At 41.9% G+C, this 18,870-nt stretch overlaps 1 protein-coding gene across 1 annotated transcript; it reads right to left on the bottom strand.

Moving 5' to 3' along the window:
* Positions 1–3,383: 3,383 nt before the first annotated feature.
* On the bottom strand, positions 3,384–17,531 carry XRCC6BP1 (XRCC6 binding protein 1). The gene is made up of 6 exons (XM_011988624.1): positions 17,153–17,531; positions 13,014–13,059; positions 11,913–11,994; positions 8,716–8,853; positions 6,957–7,040; positions 3,384–3,962 (listed from the first exon to the last, which is right to left on the bottom strand). Exons 1-6 carry the CDS (start codon positions 17,337–17,339, stop codon positions 3,759–3,761), a joined length of 741 nt encoding a protein of 246 aa, XP_011844014.1. The 5' UTR covers positions 17,340–17,531; the 3' UTR covers positions 3,384–3,758.
* Positions 17,532–18,870: the final 1,339 nt, after the last annotated feature.

Raw genomic sequence — 18,870 nt, 5'->3', positions numbered from 1 at the left:
GCAAGTTATTTAATTTCCAGATATTTGCATGGTTTCGATGGTTCCTTCGAGAGTTTATTTCCATTTTTATTCCACTGTGGTCTGAGAGAGTGCTTGATATAATTTTGATTTTCTTAAATTTATTGAGGCTCATTTTATGGCCTATCCTAAGGTCTACCTTGGAGAAAGTTCCATGAACTGTTGAATAGAATGTGTGTTCTGTGTTTGTTGCATGAAATGTTCTGTACATATCTGTTAAGTCCATTTGTTCCAAGTTGTAGTTTAAATCCATTGTTTCTTTGTTGACTTTCTGTCTTGATGACCTGTCTAGTGCTGTCAGTGGAGTACTGAAGTCCCCCACTCTTACTGTGTTGCTGTCTCTCATTTCTTAGGTCTATTAGTAATTGTTTTAGAAATTTGGAAGCTCCAGTGTTAGGTGCATATATATTTAGGATAGTAATATTTTCCTGTTGGACAAGGTCTTTTACCATTATAAAATGTCCCTCTTTGTCTCTTTTAACTGCTGTTGCTTTAAAGTTTGTTTTGTCTGTTGTAAGAATAGCCATCCTGCTCACTTTTGGTGTCCATTTGCATGAAATGCTTTTTTCCACCCCTTTACTTTAAGTTTATGTGAGTCTTTACGTGTTAGGTGAGTCTCCTGAAGGCAGCAGATGGTTGGTGAGTTCTTATCAATTCTGTGGTTGAATATCTTTTAGGTGGAGAATTTAGGCCATTTACATTCAACATTATAATTGAAATGTGAGGTATCGTTGCATTCATCATGCTCTATGTGGCCTGTGTATTTTGGTTTTTTGTTTTTTGTTTTTGCTTTTTAACTTGTATTTTCATTTTATAGATCCTGTGTGATTTATGCTTTAAAGAGGTTCTGTTTTGATGTGTTGTGTTTCCAGGATTTGTTTCAAGATTTAGAGCTCCTTTTAGCGTTCTTGTAGTGGTGGCTTGGTAATGGTGAATTCTCCCAGCACTTGTTTGTCTGAAAAAAGACTGTCTCTTTCCTTCATATATGATGCTTAGTTTCACTGGATATGAAATCCTTGGCTGATAATTGTTTTGTTTGAGGAGGCTGAAGATAGGGCCCCAATCCCTTCTGGCTTGTAGGGTTTCTGCTGAGAAATCTGCTGTTAATCTGATAGGTTTTCCTTTATAGGTTACCTGGTGCTTCTGTCTCACAGCTCTTAAGATTCTTTCCTTCATCTTAACTTTGGATAACCTAACAATAATGTACCTAAACAATGATCTTTTTGTGATGAATTTCCCAGGTGTTCTTTGTGCTTCTTGTATTTGGATGTCTAGGTCTCTCGCAAGGCCAGAGAAGTTTTCCATGATTATTTCCCCAAATATGTCTTCCAAGCTTTTTGAACTCTCTTCTTCCTCAGGAACACTGATTATTCTTAGGTTTGGTCACAACATAATCTCAGACTTCTTGGAAGCTTTGTTCATATTTTCTTATTCTTTTTTCTTTGTCTTTATTAGATTGGGTTAATTTGAAGACCTTGTCTTCAAGCTCTGAATTTCTTCCTTCTATTTGTTCAATTCTATTGCTGAGACTTTCCAGAGCATTTTGTATTTCTTAAAGTGTGTCCAAAATTTCTTGATATTTTTTTTCTTTTTTCTTTAAGCTCTCCATTTCCTCGAGTATTTCTCCCTTCACTTTTTGTATCATTTTTTGGATTTCCTTGCATTGGGCTTTGCCTTTCCCTGGTGCCTGCCTGATTAGCTTAATAACTAACCTCCTGAATTCTTTTTCAGATAAATCAGGGATTTCTTCTTGGTTTGAATCCATTGCTGGTGAACTAGCGTGATTTTTTTGTGGGTGTCAAAGAGCTTTTGTTTTGTCATATTACTAGGGTTAGTTTTCTGGTTCCTTCTCATTTGGGTAGGCTCTGTCAAAGGGAAGGTCTAGGGCTGAAGGCCGTTGTTCAGATTCTTTTGTCCCACAGGGTATTCCCTTGAGGTAGTACCCTCCCCCTTTTCCTATGGATGTGGCTTCCTGTGAGCGAAACTGCTGTGATTGTTTTCTCTCTTCTGGGTCTAGCCACCCAGTGAGTCTACCCAGCTCCAATCTGGTACTGGGGGTTGCCTGCACAGAATCCTGTGATGTGAACCGTCTATGGGTCTCTCGGCTGTGGATACCAGCACCTGTTGCAGTGGAGGTGGGAGGGGAGTGCAATGGACTCTGTGAGGCTTCTTAGCTTTGGTGGTTGAATGCTCTATTTTTTTGCTGGTTGGCCTCCTACCAGGAGGTGGAGCTTTCCAGAGAGCATCAGTTGTGGTAGTATGGAAAAGAACTTGTGGTGAGTGGGGCCCTAGAACTCCCAAGATTATATCCCCTTTTTGTTCAGATACCAGGATGGGTAGGGAAGGAACATCAGGTTGGGGCAGGGACAGATATGTCTGAGCTCAGACTCTTCTTGGGCAGGTCTTGCTGTGACTGTCGTGGGGGATGAGGGTGAGATTCCCAGGTCACTGGAGTTATGTACCTAGGAGGATTATGGCTGCCTCTGCTGAGTCATGCAGGTTGTCAGGGAAGTGAGGGAAAGCTGGCAGTCACAAGTATCACCCAGCTCCCACACAAACCGAAGGGCCAGTCTCACTCCCACCATGCCCCCCACCACAGCCCCCAGTCTGTTTCCAGGTGGTCGGTGAGACAGGCTTGAAAACTTGCCCCAGGCTACCTGCTTCCCAGCTGTGAAAGAAACGAGCTTGGTTCTTACCCTCTGTGGATTCTGCACACGGGATTTGCGCCCTCTCCCAAGTTCTGGCCAGGAGGCTTCTCGCCCCATTGAAATTGTTACAAAGTCCAGCTAGAGATTTCCTTCTCTGTGTGGAGTTTTACCCTCTGCTTCTCTGGCTGCCCCCACAATGGATTCCTGTGGTGACAGGCAGGAATGGGCTGTGTGGGGACCCAGCGAGCTCCCTGGGCCTTTCTGCTGCTTCCTCTACCCCCTGTATTTCGCTTGGCTCTCTAAATTAACTCAGCTCCAGGTAAGGTTGGAAACTTCTCCCACAAACAGACCTTCAGTTTCTCCACTGGTGGGGGTGTGCTTGGGAGAGGAGGATCTCCCTTTCCCACTTCTGCAATTGGGGCATTCACAGTATTTGAGGTGTCTCCTGGGTACTGCAGGAGCCGTTGCTTCCTTCAGAGGGTCTGTGGGTCCTCTTGGTATTGCTGGTTTGTTCTTGCAGTCGATCTGGAGCTAAAATTTGACCACTGCCTTTATTAAAAAGAAAAAGATCTAACCAGGACTGTCCCCAGAAAATTAGGCCATACGGGTCCTACATATATGATAAAAGAAGAATAGGGAAAGGATAGCATCGACCACTGAATGAATTATTTCCAATTTTCATCATAACAACAGCTCGGTAAGAGTCCTACAATGAGATCAGTACATATTTCTTTACATTTAACGTAAATACCAATAGTGGTCACCTATCAACATCATGGAAGGGCACACTTCACAGGTTTCTTAATCAAATTTTAAAATAATCACATGTAATAAAAACAAATCACTAAAATACAAAAATGTAATTTATTTATTTACTAAATGGTTAGCTATAAAGATACAATTTTTGCCTTGGAGTTTAAAGCAGTTTCATTTTTTGCCATAGTTACTTTTTCTGATAATATGCTAGAATCACAATCTTCTGTTTTATCTGGATTGAATGGATTGTTTACATTTTATATGTTTGTTCACTTGAGAACAAATTTTTTTTTCTGCATGATGATGGAAGCTCCGTAATATAAAATGTCATTGTGCTCATATATTTGAATAATACCGATCACGGTTTTGAAAGTCTCTATGAGCATATCTTGCATAAGTCTTGTTATGTGGGATCCTTCCAAAAGGTTCATGGTCATTGAAACAAGATTCAAAAACTTCATCAACAGCCTTTTTAGCTACTTCTTTGCTGATATTCCTAACAGCCAGGATAGAAAGAGTGGCTCTGTCTCGCACACAAGTCTAAAAAGAAGGAAAAGTATGAGGCTCTAATTTTATATAAATACTTAATCATAAAATAATACATTTTATCTAATGTCTGAATTAATTAAAATTAATTTCCTCATATTATTTTACTAATTTCTATCATTCCAAAGAAGAAAACAAAATGAACAAAGATACATAACACTTAAGGAGTATTTTTAGCTCAACCTAAAATTATTTAGGCATAAGTAAGACCTCTATTTTCTCATCTTTCCCACTAATATAAGCAGATGTCATTCTCAGAAATTCTACGCAGTGTCTACCAAACAGTATCTCCCAATTTGCAAAATCGCCAAAAAAAAAAAAAAAAAAAGTCTATAAGGTCCTGATTGACTTTTTTATAAAATTTAATTAAATTTAAAATACACTTCACTTCTGTACCTCTCTTTCTTTTCAGTTGACCAATGCTACATAACTTTTCCTTTGAGAAGGGTAAGTCCTCTCTGGAGGCAACAGAAAACCATACACATATCCACCCAAACTTGGAAAGTACCTTAATTTTTTAAGGGCGGTGGAAATTAAACAACTTTTTTTCCTGATTGTTCTTTACACAGATATTAAAGTTCTAAGATAATAATTTACCTAATGTTTCATAGTAATAGGCTAGAATTTCTCAATACTCTAATTTAAATATTTAAGAAATATAAGGCCCTGCCATTCCAATTCTTGGAGAGCTTTTAATCCACTTATTTCTCCCCAGGCCCAAATTAAAACTCAAAAGAATGGCACTTGACCTTTTCCTAAAAATAATCAAACACTGGTTTGGATGGCTGTGCATCCTGACAACCATCTGTTTTCTCTGCATGTTCCCAGTTTTTCATTGGCCTGGTCAGTGTGCTCAAGCTGGAGACACTCACATTGGAATCTAGTGTTTCTCAACCTGAATTTTACCAAACACTGATTTTAAAAAATAAACCCCAGGCATAAAGGAAGAAGAAAAGAACCATGTGAAGCCAAAACAACAATTGCTAAAAAGAGAGGAAATTTCTCCCCTGCAGGGGAAAAAAGGTACAAAAATTTGTCTCCTGAAGCTACAGGGTTAGGAGACACAAGTGTAGACCACAGATTTACTTCTTTTTAGACATAATAAATTTCTGTTAAAATAAAGGTATGACTATGCAATTTTACAATCAGCAACTGTACTTGCTGTTTCTATTCCCTGGGCACATGCTGTACAAAAGCAGGAACTCCATTCTCTAAGACTCTTCTCCCTCAGCCACATTCCTACTACCTCCACATATTTTCTGTCCTATTGCTATTTCTATTTGTTTTCTGCTGCTGCTACCCAGTGGTAAAAAGAGGAAAATTTCTCTTTCAAAGACTGAGTGCATCACAAACTTATCACAAAGATACAAGGTGAATAAAAAAAAAAAAAATCACGCTCTATTCCTTTATTATATCAACTTATTTTTTTAATTGGAAAAGAATATAAAATTAGCATATTTTTCTAAAAACAGAGTATATGTAACAGTTTTTTTTTAAAGGAACTTTTCAAACTCTATTGACAAGAGCAGATATCCATGAGCTATGCCAGCACATGCTTTAACCACATTATCCTCTTCTCTAGGGGTGTGCTGATGTGGACCCTGCTTCCACCCCTCTCCACTGACAGTCAGAACACACAGAATTCACCAGAGAAGCAGGGACTCAAGGGCACAGAAAACATGCAGCACAAGACAAGTCAGTGGCATATCAATAAGCTGACCTGGCACAGGCTGAACACCTCACTGTCCAGAGTAATCACCCTTTCCAGGCAGCAGGCTTTTCTTCTCGCTCCGATTCACTCAGTTCACAGTTTCTCTGAGTAGCTCACTGTGACTCCACCCTCCACCCCAGAGTTGAGTTACTCTCTTCTCCAGAAAACCAAGGGCCTTCCTGTTGTCCTTAGTGTATCTTTTTTCATCTAGTTGGAACTGATATCCTGATGCTCACATACTTCACAAACTGGCTCAGCAGGCTCTTACTGTAGAAAATGACTGACCACCCTTTCTCCTAAATGTGGACAGAGGCCCAGGGTGGCTGTGAGCAGAACTGCTCACATTCATTATCAATTCATGAGCTCTATACTTCCTTTCCCCACATCCATCTAATACAGATCTCAAAGCCTTTCCAGCAGGATAATCTTGCCTTATAGCTATCTCTTTTGTTTTTTGTTTTTGTTTTGTTAACACAAATCCCTCTCAGCTAAGCTCATCATACTCAAGTCTGTGCTAAGCCAAAGGTTTTCTATCACATTATACAGCCTTTACAGGTACACTGAGACATAGCCATAACTTGTGGAGCAACACACTCTCTGTTCTGAAAGGGTTTACATTTTTTGTTTCCAGAATGCTATGGTAGATTCAAAACAGAAGTCAAGAATTGTTAGAATAACAGTAAGACATGCTGTGATTTCACTTCCATTCCTTATCCACCCTCATCGAAAAGTATCCCAGGTGCAAGATCTTAGCTCCTTTCTTTCTTTTTTTCAGAAGGAGTCTCACTCTGTGGCCCAGGCTGGAGTGCAGTGGCACGACCTCGGCTCACTGCAACTTCCATCTCCCAGGTTCAAGCGATTCTCCTGCCTCAGCCTCCAGAGTAGCTGGGACTATAGGTATGCGCCACCACGCCCAGCTAATTTTTTTGTATGTTTAGTAGACACAGGGTTTCACCATGTTGGCCACTCTGGTCTCGATCTCCTGACCTTGTGATCCGCCCGCCTCAGCCTCCCAAAGTGCTGGGAGGCACAAGCCACTGTGCCAGGCCTCCTTTCATTATTAAAATATCTCACACACTCATTGAGTCACATAGCTTGCCCATAATTATAAAGTAGAACTAAATTCCATCTACTTTGTTTAAATGGTACATACTTTGTATTCTTTTCACATGGGAAGTTCTTTCAAATTTCAAATACTGAATGTACTTTTCATTTCTTTATTCATTATTTCCACTCATAACACTCTGGAGGGGAAGTGATTGCATGTTAGCTTTTACCTGGTGGTGTTGTTTCAATCCAAAATGTAACCTGAATATTTCATTGACAAGTGAGCAGTCTCCACTAAGGTTAGCAGCTCGAACCTATCACACAGAAGGCAGACAAAAAGAAAATAAACGCTCATGCTCTATATATCTTTATGATATCAACCAATTTTTTAAAATTAGAAAAGAATATAAAATTAGCATCTTTGTCTGAGAAAAGAGTATTTGTACTACTTCTTCTTAAAGGACTTTTTAAACTCTATTGACGACAAAAGCAAGTATCTATGAGCTATGCTAGACAATGCCAAATACACTGGAGAGATGGGGAAAAGTTCAGTCGCCTACCAAAGGAAATTTTCTAAACTTTATGCTGTAGCTTTACTGACAGAACTAATTTCTTTTTGGAACCAAAGGTCAGAGAGCTAGACCTCAGAGTTAAATTACACACTCTACAAGATACAAATACTTGTAGAAATTACTAAAAAGTACTTCAAGAAAGCATTCTTGAAATAAACTGAGTTTCAAAGTGAGCTTAAAATGGAATGCATTAATATCTGAGACACTTTGAGGATATGACCCTCCCAACCCTAGCCCGAATCTCTCTTGCAGCTTCCCTCAAACCTGTATAAGTTCAGGACCTTCCTCTAGGGACTTGATTGTCCTATGAAAAATGAAGCCATACAAAACACAAAGAATCAAGAACATTCCAAACCGGTCATGCTATGAGCATGACAGCCTGAAATTAGGACATATTTTCAGATTTACTATACTTTAATGAATGAAAAAGTCTTAGAACAACCCACATAGATTCTACAGGCAGCCTGACCACATTTTTGCTAATTCATTGCTAACAGAATGGTCCACTTCGTGTTCCTTCTACAATATTATGGCCTCATTCCTCTGAGGAGCTCAAAGTACTTAACACACTTTAGCTACAAGGCATTAATTCTCACAGCACCCAAGAGAGAGACCTATTTAAAAACTCAGGTTTCAGTCTATTCTCCAAATAATTGGAATTCTAATTAGATGCAGGGGGGTTACATATTAATTTCAAGAGAAAGGGAAAATAATCTAAGTTATGAAGTATAGGCTTGAGATTTAGATTATTTTAATCAACTCTTCAATTAATGACACCCAAGTATACGCATATGCAGAATACGCTCTCTCTAGGAGCATATTCCGAGCAATCCAACGTGCTTAGTAATAAATATCTTTTCATGTTGTATTTTTGAAATGAGCATGTTTTACTCTAGGGCAAGCAAGGAACTCTATGGAAGGCAGCTGGGCAAGCTAGTTAAAAATACTGGTTGTAATCCTGCCTCTGCCACTTACTAACTTTGGAATCTAAACAACTGTCTCACTTTCCACATACATAAAACAGGGACAATAATAGTATATCTACCTCAGTGGGTTATTGTGAAGATTAAATAAGAATCTGTGCAAACAGAACAGTGTTTGGGATATAGCCCTCAGTAAATGTTAATTATTATTTTTTCACATTATAAAATGTATCCCATAGGAAAAAACTAATGGCTTATTAAAGTCAGTCATCACTATTATTAGGACTTACAGGATATAGTTAACAGACTTCTAAAAATATACTTTAAATCTCTCTAGCTGTATATCAAAAATGGTATTCAATGTTAGTTAAAAACAGAAATTCAAGACTAAGGTAGAGCTATGACAGTAGGAAAAGGAATACATTTAAATAAATTACACTTGAATAAAATATTCAAGCATAGAGTGTTCTGGAGAAAAATACAATAAAACTCACCTCTGAGCACGCCAAATGTCTGATGTTGGTGAACCAGTCGACATGAGCACGACAATGATCAAATGCATGAATGAGCTCGTGGGTGACCACTCTGTTCATATGGGCCTGATTATGGATGTTATTCTGGCACAAAACTATCTAGGAGACACCAAAATAAAAGAAGTTCAGTGATTTCTAAAATTTCCTTTCATAGACTCGATTTTCTCTCCCACATGACCTCACCTCTCCCCGACAAGCTCACCTGCCTGGAATATCTCTATCCACTCTTCTCCACTGGCCGCACATCTACCCATGGGACAAGTCCCAGTCCTAAGTGTACATGCTCCAATTGCCTCGCCCAGTGACTAACTTCTCCCTTCTCTTCTCTCTGGACTATAGCAGTACGTAGATTAAGGATGTATTCATGCACCATCCTCACTGGGGAATCATGAATTTGGACTCACACATTTCAAGTCTAAAGTGTCTTCAAGACACTTAAGTAGGCGGGGAACCGTGGCTCTCGCTTGTAATCCCAGCACTTTGGGAGGCTAAGGCGGAAGGATCATTTGAGGCCAGGAGTTTAAGACCAGCCTGGGCAACATAATGAGGTCTCATCTCTACAAAAAATTTTAAAACTTAGCTGGATCCAGTGATGCATACCTGTAGTCCCAACTACTCAGGAGGCTGAGATGGGAGGATCGCTTGAGCCCAGGAGTTCAAGGCTGTAGTAAGCCATGATTGCACCACTGCACTCCAGCTTAGGCAACAGAGCAAGACCCTGTCCCCAAAAAAATTTATTTTCACTAAAAATAAAAATAAATAAATAAATAAATAAATAAAAAGATGCTCAAGTAGAGATGTTAAATGGGCACTTGGATATATGGAATGTGGAGTTCTTAAAAATGAGCTTTGACCCCAGAAAACTGATGAGACCTCCTTGGCAGAGTACAGAGTAAGAAAAGAAGGGGCTCTATGACCAAGGATTGAGGGACTTCAACATTTAAATGCTGGCAGAGGAAAGTAAACTAGCAAAGGAGCAACCAGAAGAATGCTGCATACTAGAAACCAAAGAAAGTGTTTGGCATTAACAGCTGAAGTCAAGTGTACACAAACTATATGACCCAGTAATTCTGCTCTTGAGCATATACTTAGAGAAACTCTTGCAATGTGTACCACTAGTGAAGGTCAAGAATATTTATAGCAGCATTGTTCATAATAATAAAGTTGGAAACAATCAATATTAAAGTAAACTGTAGTACAAATACACAACAGAATAAATACTATATAACAGGGAAACTGAATAAACCAGAGAGGTACACACAATGACAAGAAAGAATCTCACTAATGTTGAACGTGGGAAGTAAGTTGGAGACTATCTACTACACAATTTCATAATACTACAAAATACTACATAAAACTCAAAGTATATCATGTATGAAGCTCAAAAGCAGTCAACTAAATAACACACTGTTGGACTGTATATGTAGATGGTAAAGTCATTCAGAAAAGCAGGGAATGGTTACCACAAAAATCAGGTTAAGGAAGGGAAAAGGACCTGATTCAAGAGGACCACACAGGTTTCTGAAGTCCTAGTAATGTTCTTTTTCTCTAGTCTGGGTGGCGGTTACATAGGTGTGCACTTTATTATTACTGAAAGCGGACATACAGGTTTTTTACTCTTCTGTATGAATACTTCATAATAAACATTTTCACTTAAAAAAATAGGCCAGGCATGGTGGCTCACACCTATAATCCTAGCAGTTTGGGAGGCCAAGGTGGGGGAATCACCTGAGGTTAGGGGTTCAAGACCAGCCTGGCCAATATGGCGAAACCCTGTCTCTACTAAAAATACAAAAATTAGCTGGGCGTGGTGGCACATGCCTGCAATCCCAGCTACTCAGGAGGCTGAGGCAGGAGAATCACTTGAACCCAGGAGGCAGAGGTTGCAGTGAGCCCATATTGCGCCACTGCATTCCAGCCTGGGCGACAGAGTGAGACTCTGTCTCAAAAATAATAATAATTAAAAATAATAATAATAAAATAAAAGGAGAGGGTTCCCAACTGTGTTCAACACTGCTGAGAATTAGGATGAAAGTTCAAGATGTGCACTCTATTTAACCCTGGGGGGACCGGGAAGGGGGTGAACTTATCCAGAGCCATTTTGAGAGCTATAGGTATTGTGACTACCAGTTTACAAATGAGGAAACTGAGAAGAAGAAAAATACTTGCCCAAGCCCCACGGATAATAAGCAGGGAAACTAAGATTTGAACTCAAGTCTGACTCCAAAATCTAAACTTCTTACCCTTGCTCTATATTGCCACTTCCCATGATTACTGTAAAAATGCTATAAACAACCTAAATACATATAGAATTATCCAGCAGGAAACAGTTAAGTGTAGTTAAATATGAATTATACATTCAGGTGGGAAACAGTTACTTATAACACCATCATTTACCCTCATCACATGACATTATCTACCACCTTCAAGACTCTGTCGAAACCCTCTGATAACTTAAAACTAATAATAAAATTTATTGCATGCTTACTATGGGCCAGGCACTAAGATAAGCAACTCCGTAAGAAATATCTCATTTAATTCTCATAATCATTCCATAAAATAATCATTTCATAAAATCATTGTCCATATTGTACAGATAAGAAAACTCCCCTAATGAAAGATTTTCACAGGCAGTATCACTTCTCACCATGTAAAGGTAAAACCCTTTCGTTTAGCATTCAAGGCCTCCCAACATATGGCTTACATTTCTTTCCAATCCTATTTTCCCTTATTCCCCACGTGTTCCTCCCCTCGAGATAAACTAGACAATATGCCATTCCCTACCCATGCCATGCAGTTTCCTAGCATGCACTTTTGCTCATGCTGCCCCTGCTCTGCCCCTAAGGAGGTGTTTATATCCTCTAGTTGAATCTGTTGGCATCTTTCAATCAATCACATCACTGTGGTAACCAAGCCCATCTAAAATGGTTTAGCCTGCCTCATTTTATAATTATCTGTGTTCATGTCTTATCTTTCCTGTAAGGTTATAAACTCCTTAAGAGATTTTAAGAGTAAACTCCTTAGAGTAAGGATAACTAATTCACTTTTTTAGTCCTACACAAAGTCTACCAAACAGAATGCCAAGCATGTGGAAGATGCTCAAAAAATATCAAGAGAGAGGATTAAAGGGAAGGAAACAATTTGGCAATAATGCCTACCTGAGATGTTGAAGCATCAAAACCTCCACTGACATTTCCATTACAGTCTTCGCAAGAAAAGTGTCTATCTTTGTTAACAGCACTAAAAGGCAAGAATAGATTAAAGAGACAATGTCCAGAAACAGTGTGTATATGGCAAACAGCTCTGGGCCAGGACTCAGGAGACCCTCCACCATACAGTAAATACCCTCTACTACTAACACATAGGAAACCTTGGGAAAGAAACTTAACATCTTCAGGACTCAGTTATCTCACCTGTAAAATAAGGAGGTTGTACGCAAAATGCATCCTAGTTCAAATTCTATAGATATGATTCCATAAAACATTTGTTCAACTGATTATGGCCATATTGCAAGTATGCTGGAGTTCCTGCCCTTGGGCCAGAATGTTAAGAACTAGATGTCAGAAGTCACTTCCTTTAAACCCCTCAAAGTTATACAACATCTGCAAGGTTCCTACATAACAAGCTGAGAGTTCTTTTCCATTAAAAACAATGCTCAGGCTGGTGTAGCAGAAAGGCCAGGATTGGTAATTACTTACAAGAAAAATTTGAGTACTGTCTTTACTAATCACCCAAGGTGAATGGTAAGAGCTAGAAAATGAGCTGGGCTGGAGCAGTGGCTCATGCTTGTAATCCCAGCACTTTGGGAGGCCAAGGTGGGTGGATCACTTGCGGACAGGAGCTTGAGACCAGTCTGGTCAATGTGGTGAGACCCCATTTCTACTAAAAATACAAAAATTAGCCGGGCATGGTGATGTGCGCCTGTAAACCCAGCTACTCGGGAGGCTGAGGCAGAAGAATTGCTTGAACCTGGGAGAGGGAGGTTGCAGTGAGCCAAGACAGCGCCACTGCCCACTCCCGCCTGGACAACAAGAGCGAGACTCTGTCTCAAAAAAAAAAAAAAGAACTTTAGTTAGGGCAGAAGATGTCCAAAGAGAACAAGGCCTGCCTGGAAACAATGCAGCCAATTACCTCTATTTACCCTATGGAAAAGACTTCGTGACCTCAGAGAAATCCTAAGCAGTTCTCTTAAGAAGAGAACTTGGTTTTTGTTTTCAGCAGCCAGATCTCAGAGCAGCAGTTCAAAAAGAGTTACTTACCAACCTGAGTGTTTCATAGCATCAAGCAGAAGTTTGACATACGGATCTAAAAAAGATATTGATTTAATTAAGTAAGCTAATTGGAAAAGTAGCACCAATTAAACTACCCAAATAGCAGTGTAAGATATCAAAAAGTAACTCACAGGCCAGATGCAGTGGCTCATGCCTGTAATCCCAGCACTTTAGGAGGTTGAGGCAGGTGGATCATTTGAGGCCAGGAGTTCAAGCCCAGCTTGACCAACATGGCAAAACCCCATCTCTACTAAAAATACAAAAATTAGCTGGGCATGGTGGCACATGCCTGTAGTCTCAGCTACTTGGGAAGCTGAGGCATGAGAATCGCTTGAACCAGGGAGACAGACGTTACAGTGAGCTGAGATCACACCACTGCACTCCAGCCTGGAAGATAGAGTGACTGTCTCAAAAAAAAAGTAATCTTATCTTAAAATTGGTAAAAATTGACATGAGAGGCCAAGTTTAAATTAACATCAAAGCAAGTTTGTACTGAAAAAAAACACTAACACAAATACAAAGATGGTACTACTAAGCATCTTAGACGGTATCAGCTATGCTTTTAAAGTTCATGTTTAGTTAAATGATCAAACACGTTGTATTACGATATATATCAAAAGACTGAGGGAATCTACGGCCACATTCCTTAGAAGTGAACAACAGTGCTGGGCGCGGTGGCTCACGCCTGTAATCCCAGCACTTTGCAAGGCCAAGGCAGGCGGATCACGAGGTCCGGAGATTGAGACCATCCTGGCTAACACAGTGAAACCCCGTCTCTACCAAAATACAAAAAATTAGCCGGGCGTGGTGGCGGGCACCTGTAGTCCCAGCTACTTGGGAGGCTGAGGCAGGAGAATGGCGTGAACCCGGGAGACGGAGCTTGCGGTGAGCCCAGATCACACCACTGCACTCCAGCCTGGGCGACAGAGCGAGACTCCGCCTCAAAAAAAAAAAAAAAAAAAAAGGAAAAAACAGCACAGTACCTAGATTTGGGGAAGCCAGTAGCCACACTGTTCTGTCCTGGTCAGACCATACTGGCAACACCATGTCCCATGCTGAGTACTACCACGTTCTAAACGGGACCTGCCACTGAAGCTCTTCCACAGGGGATAGTGACTAGGGTACTACAGGACTACTTCCCAGTAAGAAGCAAGAAAGGATTTAGGGGGTTGGAAAGGAGACAGAAGACTTAACTAGGACCACAGTAGCTTCAAGTATTGAAGGGGTGCCATGTGGGACTAGATTCAGTTAATATTTCTTCAAAGGGCAGAACAAGGACCAAAGTATGGAAGTTACACGCAGCAGATTTCAGCTCAGTAAGAGAAAGGATTTTTCTCCAACAGTTAAAGCTGGTGAAACAATAGACAGTAGATTGAAAGAGCCTCAGGGAACAGGTAACTGTGTTCCAGTAGAGGTCTGTGGAGTATCTGGCCAGCAATGGCACAGAGGTTTCCTTGGAAGGGGACAGGGAGGCCTAGACGATTCCTCAGGGCCCTTCCACATCTAAGACTCTATGGGCCCGTGACTACTACAGGAAAGTACGAGGAACCCAAATGCCTCTGATATTAACTTTTCCCATAGGCATCTTGTCTGAGAGTATAAATGCACAGCCAATTATATGACGTAACCCAAAAAAAAGTGAAAAAGAAACTAATGTTTAAAAAAAAGGTTGAAGACAAAAATAGGCGAAAGAAATGTGAGATGAGAAAGTCAGGTATAGGTTACTGCTTTACCAACCTGCCCCTTGCAAGAGTGTTCACAGTAGAATAATTATTGTTAACAATAAGTATTATTAATTGAGTGAATACCAGGTAGCAGGTACCATATTAAGCACATTATTATTCATGCAACTAGGAGAATTTTACAAAGTTAAAACAGTTTCAAAAGTCTGTAGTCCTCATACTTAAAAAAAAAAAAAAACAAATGCAGGCAGCACCTTGGTTTAGTACTTCAAAAAGGACCTGCAGCAATATTTAGAATAAAATTGTTTTGGTGGAAAAAAAAAAAAAAAGTCTCCCATGAGGACTGGTTTCCGCCACCATGCCCCACGCAGGGACAGGATTTTAAAGCTGCAGGTTGACACTTTAATACCACCAACAGGCCCTCCCAGCCACCCTGCCCTTGGAAGATTGAGGTCCATTGATTCCTACTGGGACTCATGTTCAGCACCCCACCTTCCTCACATCCTATCTATTTCTACTCTTCCTCCACTGTGTGGCCCTTCCACTATAAAAACAGCTACCATTTATTCAGCTCAGCTCCTGATATGCTGGTACTTTACATTCATAAAATCAATACTTTTTTTTTTTAGACAGGGTCTTGCTCTGTTGCCCAGGTTGGAGTGCAGTGATGCAATCATAGCTCACTGCAGCCTCAGCCTCCTGGGTTCAAGCAAATCTCCTGCCTCAGCCTCCTAAATAGTTGGGACTACAGGCACAAGCCACCACATCAGCTAATTTTTTTATTTGTTGTAGAGACAGGGTCTCCCTATATTGCCCAGGCTGGTCTTAAACATCTGAGTTCAAGGGATCCCCCTGCCTTGGCTCCCCAAAGTGCTGAGATTACAGGCATGAGCCACCGTACCCAGTCCCATAAAATCTATTTTTCACAACAACCCTAAAAGAGGTATTTTTCCCCTTCTCTTTTTTTACAATAAGAACAGTGAGGATCAGAGAAGTTAAGTCACTCTTCCACACCTGAGGAAAGGGATCCGCATTTGAACCCACATCTAACTCTGCAACCCACACTCTTTCCACTCTATTCCACTTTGAAGCACCTTCCAGGCAGGGTGCTATCTTTCTACTTCCCCCACCAAAACCTGGGAGGCACTCAATACATATTTGTATAGTAAATACAATATCATCATTCTCTCCCCTTTTACCCTCGCCTCCCCTTCCCCCTCCTACCTCCCTGAGTCTCTACAAGCAGGTAATCCCAAGAAGGTTGGAAAATCTTTCCGTGGTTGACTTCTGAACTGTGACTGACCAACTATAAAATAGTAACCTTGCTTTGGGACAAGTACGTTTAAGACTAATTTTCCAAATGTATCTGAATGTACACTAAGTCTATGTCAATGTAAAGGAATTAAGAAATCTTCTCTAGTGCAATGTCTCTGCTACTGGAGAGAAATTTGTCAATGGGCAGTTGTGTTCCTGTTTAACCCACAGCAGTTCTTAACCTTTGTGGGGTCGTTGGCTTCTTTGAGAATATAATGAAGCTATTAACTCTCTCTCCCACAAAAAAAAATGTACTTAGGGCCGGGCGCAGTGACTCACGCCTGTAATCCCGCACTTTGGGAGGCCAAGGCGGATGGATCACGAGGTCAGGAGATCGAGATCATCTTGGCTAACACCGTGAAACCCCGGCTCTACTAAAAATACAAAAAATTAGCAGGGCGTGGTGGGGAGCTCCTGTAGTCCCAGCTACTCAGGAGGCTGAGGCAGGAGAATGGCGTGAACCTGGGAGGCGGAGCTTGCAGTGAGCCGAGATCGCGCCACTGCACTCCAGCCTGGGCGACACAGCGAGACTCCGTCTCAAAAAAAAAAAGAAAGAAAAAGAAATGCACTTAGGCACATACACACACACACACACGCACGATTTCACAGACCATTTCAGGGATTTCTACGCTGTGAAGCCCATTCATGCATGAAGGCTAAGAACCCCTTCCAAGGAAGGACAGGTTTGCAAAACTGTTTTTACATTTTTACAGCCTCTGTATGCTTTAATTACATTTTTACAAACTTTGTATGCCTTAATTAACCTCGCTGGCTCTTTAAAACTCGGCCTCACCCTTACCCTGAAGTCACAATGTGGCTGCATAACTTATGTAAGAAATCGGAGGATGTGTCACAACAGTGAGTGACAAAAAAGGGCAGACAAACTCATTCCCCAAGCCAAAAACAGCGACGAAAAGGGTCTCAGCGCCTCCTCTGGTGGGAAAACTGAGCCCCAGGCGCCCAACCCAGCCCCCATGATGCCCTATCTGCCTAGACTCTGTGCTGAACCTGGTTCACTCAGCCCCGAGGCTGAAACTGCAGCCGCTGGCCAGGTGTTGCCCAGGCCCTTCCTCGCCCACCCGGTCTCAGACCCATTCGGACGAACCCCAGCCTCCAGGTCATGGCTCCTACTTGTCTCCAGCGTCTTCAGGAGCCTAAGCTGGCACTTCTGGTTGCTGGTGAAGAAGCTGGAGAAGAACCCTTGCTGGGGATTCCCCTGGGCCACACGCTCGGGGAAGACCTGGCAAGAGACGTGTTGCTGCTGCAGCTGCTCCCCTGCCGCGGGGCCCCTCCCGCGCTCGTACGGAGCTCCCGCCATGCTGCCCGCAGACCTCGCCGCTGCTTCTCTCCGGCTCGGGCGGCCGGAGCGAGACCGGGAAAGGTAACCTCCCTCCCGCCAACCCGACCGCCCAGGCCCTCCCTCCGCAGGGAAGAAGGGCAGCCAGGCTGGGCTGAAGACGTTAGGCGGGAGGGAGCTTTGAACCAGACCGGGAGCACGGGGCACAGGGCGAGTGGCGAGGGGCGGGGAGAGGGGCGAGGGGCGGGGAGAGGAGAGAGGGGAGAGGGGGCGAGGGGCGGGGCGAGGGACTCGGGGCGGGGAGAGGGGTGAGGAGAGGGGCGGGGAGAGGGGCGCAGGGCCAGATGCTGTTGGGCGGAGCTGGGTCTTGCGACTTCCCTCAAAGGCAACACCCGGGCTGCCGAGGACTTCGCTGCTGCCCACCCAGTGTGGGTGACAGGCCTTTACAAGCGTTGTTCTGCCGCTTCCTGCTGCCTGCTGAGCTGCTAAGGGTGTCCCGCCTCCTCGCAGACACTCCTTCCTCACCTCGGGGCAAATATTGGCCACTAAGTGCTCTTGTGCCGCGGAAGGTCTCGGCCATCCTGCCACTCCCGGCCTTCTTCAGGGACAGGCTAGTTGTCATCGCTGGCCCGCTACTTTCCCGACCCCTGCCATCCCTCAGATCCACTCAGCCCAAGGATGCCTCAGGCCATATTGAAAGCAGTATTTTTCAGAAACATTTTTAAACTATAAAGAGTGACGAGTCACATCAAAATCCTCAAAATGTAGGATCAACGACATTTTTTCTTCCCATCTGTACCCATTCACTTACCCTACTCTTCTGCACTCCCCCCGACCAATAACTCCCTGATAACAAAGCGCACCGTGTTTACTTCAACCTCTCAGCCTTAACTCACATTGTTATTTCCATCTTTAAGCTCCTTGCCTCAGCCCCTATTATTGGGGCCCAGGTCAAATCTGCCTACTCCACAGGGCATTCCCAGATACCTTAATCAAAATTAATGTCTCCTGATCTCCCAATGTACAAAGTACTTTATACCTGTTAATCATTTTCATCGTGGCCTGCCAGGTTTTATCCAATTTGTGTTTCTCTTTTCCTACTAAATTATTCCACTCAGCTCACACATTTATTCAGCACCTACTAATGGGTCAGGCAAGGTGTTAAGAGACTGAGGAAACAGATGACTAAGAAAATTGCTAAAGATGAAAAGCAGCATGTGGTTTATGTAAGAAACATATCTGAATAATATAGGCTCACCAGGCCTTTACGGTTATGAACAGTGCTTTATGTGTCATATATGCTCAATAAATATCTAAACTGGGTGGGATGCTAGTATAGTCATTCATTTGGAATATTATAAAAATACAAACACCTCCTATGTACATAGACTGCTAAAGCCAGAAGTCAAAAACAAAGTAACTACTTTTTAATTAAACTCACCTTGGATGCATTATTTCTAATCCTCACTACAACCCTGCAAAGTATTATCTCTAATTTGCAGATAAAGAAAGTGGGCTCAGCAAAATTCAATAATTTATCTAGGACCACACA

This window comes from Mandrillus leucophaeus, unplaced genomic scaffold (assembly GCF_000951045.1).
Source record: "Mandrillus leucophaeus isolate KB7577 unplaced genomic scaffold, Mleu.le_1.0 Scaffold332, whole genome shotgun sequence".
NCBI lineage: Eukaryota > Metazoa > Chordata > Mammalia > Primates > Cercopithecidae > Mandrillus > Mandrillus leucophaeus.
Note: the sequence above shows the minus strand (reverse complement) of the source record. Positions and strands in the feature narration are given on the sequence as shown.